The 4,349-nt window shown below is 40.2% G+C and overlaps 1 protein-coding gene across 2 annotated transcripts in view; it reads right to left on the bottom strand.

Annotated features, from left to right (window-relative positions):
* The window catches only part of LOC122219369 (putative olfactory receptor 2B8), a 3,139-nt gene extending 1,775 nt beyond the window's left edge, over nt 1–1,364 (bottom strand). The window contains exon 1 of one of the 2 annotated variants that reach the window (XM_042937602.1): nt 440–1,364. In XM_042937602.1, coding sequence (XP_042793536.1) covers nt 440–1,364 — 925 coding nt within the window. Of the gene's footprint in view, nt 1–425 lie in introns of those variants that run through there. The other variant, XM_042937601.1, reaches the window with a different exon arrangement.
* Nucleotides 1,365–4,349: the final 2,985 nt, after the last annotated feature.

Genomic DNA, 4,349 nt, shown 5'->3' with positions numbered 1-4,349 from the left:
TTGTCATAGAGCCGTGAGCTACTTGAGAGAATCAGCAATAGCCTCCAGCAATTGTGAGAAAATGCTACAGTATTAATATTTATTACAGTGTTCTAGTGGCTTTTATTCTTATTTTGCTATGTATTATGGTGTCTTGTAACCGTCCTTTGCAATTAGCAATGGAATAGTGTTCTCTAAAAGAGGTTGAAATGAGAAAATCCTGTGAAACTTTTTACAATGTTAATATGATGCAGATGGTTTACGAACACTAACTCAGCATCTCTGGAGGCTGCAATGCGTCCATGAACTTAGAGTTTGAACACTCACTTACATGAAAGAATGAATTAAGGAAGCTCCCTTCAGAGTTGTCAGGGGAAATGTTGAGGACACAGAAATCTTAAAGGTTCTGGCATTCAAAGTCTTCCATGAAAGGGTCTTCCCCCCAGTCATCTGGAGTCATAGTCCCTACACAACACCTTCTTCATTGCACCCGTCACATCCTTGTTCCGCAGGGTATATATGAAGGGGTTGGCCATGGGGGTGACGATGGTGTAGAAGAGAGAAATGAACTTGCCCTGATCCTGGGAGTAGTTGTTGCTGGGCTGGACGTAAGCATAGATGGCCGAGCCATAGAACAGGGAGACCACCGTGAGGTGGGACCCACATGTCCCAAAAGCTTTCCTCTGCCCTGTGGCTGACTTTATTCTTAACACTGCCCTGACTATCTGACCATAGGAGAACGTGATTAATGCCACAGGTATGAGGAGAATGATCACACTGGCAAAGAAGATCTCATTCTCATTCCCAGTGGTGTCAACACAGGCAAGCTTGAGCAGTGGGGCGACATCACAAAAGAAGTGGTCTATTTTATTTCTCCCACAAAGTGGTACAAGAAAGATGAGCACCGTCTGCAACGATGAGTTGGCAAAACCAATGAACCACGATGCAGAAGCCATCAGGGCACAGAGACGGGGGTGCATGATCACTGTGTAGTGCAGGGGCCTGCAGACGGCTGCGTAGCGGTCAAATGCCATCACCCCTAACAGAATGCATTCTGTGCCTCCCAACCCTAGAGCGACGAACAGCTGAGCTACACAGCCGCTGAAAGAGATAGACTTGTCTGCTCCCCTGAGATGAACCAGCAGCTGAGGAACAGTGCTGGTCGTGTAACACAGGTCCAGAAAGCTTAGGTTGGAGAGGAAAAAGTACATGGGAGTCTGCAGGTGTGGGTCCAGGCGGGACAACGCAATGATGGTTGTGTTTCCCAGCAGGGTGAGCAGATAGAAGATCAGAAGAACCACAAAGAGGACTCGCTCCAGCTGAGGCCGGTCAGAGAAACCCAGCAGGATAAAGCCAGTGAGAGAACTTCCATTTTTCGGGTCCATCTTTTCTTACTATGTGTTTCCTGTCAAGACCAAGCATTTAGCAATTTATACAATAAATCTCAAAAAAAAAAAAAAGCACCAAATACAATATGTGGTTGGTGGATTGATCATATGAAAAGACATAGCCATGGGATTTTATGAAAACTATTTGAATAAATGATGCACCCATGAAATTGCCATAGTTTTACGAATTTAGTTCCACATTGTCACAAAAAGTAAATCATTGGGTTTTTAGATTAAAAAAATAAAATAATGGACCTGTTTTTACCTCAGTCATAGGAAATACGGTCTTTCAGTCTGTGCTTACTAACTGTAAAATGTACATACATCTCACTAAATGTAAATGGAGTGAATTCTCCAATGAAAAGACATAGGGTATTAGAATGGATAAGAAAACATGTCCCATCAATATGCTGCTTACAAAGACCCATTTTACACCCAAAGACACCTACGCATTGAAAGCAAGGGGATGGAGAACCATCTATCATGCTAATAGATGTCAAAAGAAAGCTGGAGTAGCCATACTTGTATCAGACAAACTAGATTTTAAAAGAAAGACTGTCACAAGGGATGAAAGAAGGGCATTATATCATAATTAAGGGGTCTATGCATCACGAAGACACAATGATTGTGAATATTTATGCCCCCAACGTGAGACGCTCAAATATATGAATCACTTAATCACAAACACAAAGAAACTCATTGATAATAATACCATAATACTAGTGGACATTAACACCGCAATTACAACCATGGACAGATCATCCAAGCATAACATCAACAAGGAAACAATGGCTTTGAATGACACACTGGACCAGATGGAGTTAACAGATATATTCAGAACATTTCATCCTAAAGCAGCCAAATATGCATTCTTCTCCAGTGCACATGAATCATTCCCTAGAATGGATCACATACTGGGTCACATTAGCCCTCAACAAGCACAAAAATACAGGGTCATATCATACATATTTTCAAAGTACAATGTTATAAAACTCGAAACCAACCAGAAGGAAACATTTGAAAGACCATGAATACTTGGGTTTAAAGAGCATCCTACTAAAGAATGAAAGGGGTAACCAAGAATTTAAGGAGGAAATTAAAAAGTATATGGAAGACAATGAAAGTGAAAGCATGACTGTTCAATTCTCTGGGATGCTGCAAGGGTGGTCATAAGAGGGAGGTATATAGCAATCTAGGCCCTCCTAAAGAAGGAAGAAAGGCCTCAAATACACAACCTAACCTTACACCTACAGAAAATAAAGCCCCAAACCACCAGAAGACAGGAAATAATAAAGATGAGGGCAGAAATCAATGATATCAAAACAAGAAAACCAGTAGAACAAATCAATGAGACCAGGAACTTGCTTTGTGAAAGAATTAATGAAATCAATAAGTCCCTAGACAGACTGAGGAAAAGAAAAAGTAAAGGACTCAACTAAATCATGAATGAAAAAGGAGAGGTCACAGCCAACACAGCATAAATACAAACAATAATAAGAGAAAATTATAAGTAATTATACCCCCAATAAAATGGGCAATCTGGAAGACATGGACAAATTCCTAGAAACCTATCAACTACCAAAACTGAAACAGGAGGAAAGAGAAAATGTGAACACACTTATAATCTGTAAAACAATCCAATCAGTAACCAAAAATCTCCCCAAACAAGAGTCCAGGGCTGGATGGCTTTCCTGGGGAATCCTAGCAAACATTTGAGGAAGAGCTAACACCTATTCTTTTGAAGCTTCTCCAAAAAATAGAAAGGGAAGGAAAACTTCCAAACTCATTCTATGAGGTCAGCAGTACCTTGATTCCAAAACCAGACAAAGGCCCCACGAAAAAGGGGAATTACAGACCGATTTCCCTAATAAACATGGATGCAAAAATTCTCAAAAATATACTAGCAAACTGGATCCAACATTACATTAAAAGAATTCTGCACCACAATCATGTGGGATTTATACCTGGGATGCAGGGCTGGCTCAGTGTCCACAAATCAATCAGTGTGATACATACATTAATACAAGAAAGGATAAGAATCCCACGATCCTCTCAATAGATGCGGAAAAAGCATTTGACAATGTAGAGCATCCTTTCTTATAAAAACCTTCAAAAAGTAAGGATAGAAGGAATAGACCTCAAGATCATAGAGGCCATATCCAAAAACCCCACAGTTAATATCATCTCCAATGGGGAAAAACTGAGGACTTTCCCCCTCAGGTCAGGAACATGATGGGGATGTCCACTGTCTCCACTCTTATTCAGCATAGTATTGGAAGTCCTAGGCTCAGCAATCAGACAACAAAAAGAATAAAGGGCATTCAAATAGGCAAGGAAGAAGTCAAGCGTTTACTCTGCACAGACGACATGAAAGTGTACATGGAAAACCCAACAGATTCCACCAAAAACCTGCTACAACTGATACATGAGTTCAGCAAAGTCACAGGATATAAAAGTAATGTACGGAAATTGGTCGCATTTCTATACACCAATAATGAAGGAGCAGAAAGAGAAATAAAAAGTAGATGCCATTGCAATTGCACCAAACCCCTTAAAATACCTAGGATTAAACCTAATCAAACAGGTGAAAGATCTATATGCTGAAAACTGTAGGAAGCTTATGAACAAAATTGAAGAAGACACAAAGAAATGCAAAAACATTCTAGGCTCCTGGATAGGAAGAACAAATATCGTGAAAATGTCAATACTACCCAACGCAATCTATGCATTTCTTGCAAACCCTACCAAAATAACAGCAGCATTTCTCACAGAGCTACAACAAACAATTCTAAAATTTGTATAGAACCACAAACACCCTGAATTGCCAAACTCATGTTGAAAAAAAAAACCCCAAAAGTGGAAGCATCACAATTCTGGACCTTGACCTGTATTACCAAACTGTATTCAACAAGACTGTATGGCACTGGCATAAATACAAACACATATATCCACGGAACAGAAGACAGAACCCAGAAAGGGACC

Source organism: Panthera leo, chromosome B2 (assembly GCF_018350215.1).
Source record: "Panthera leo isolate Ple1 chromosome B2, P.leo_Ple1_pat1.1, whole genome shotgun sequence".
In the NCBI taxonomy this organism is placed as follows: domain Eukaryota; kingdom Metazoa; phylum Chordata; class Mammalia; order Carnivora; family Felidae; genus Panthera; species Panthera leo.
This window is presented reverse-complemented; position numbering and strand designations above follow the sequence as displayed.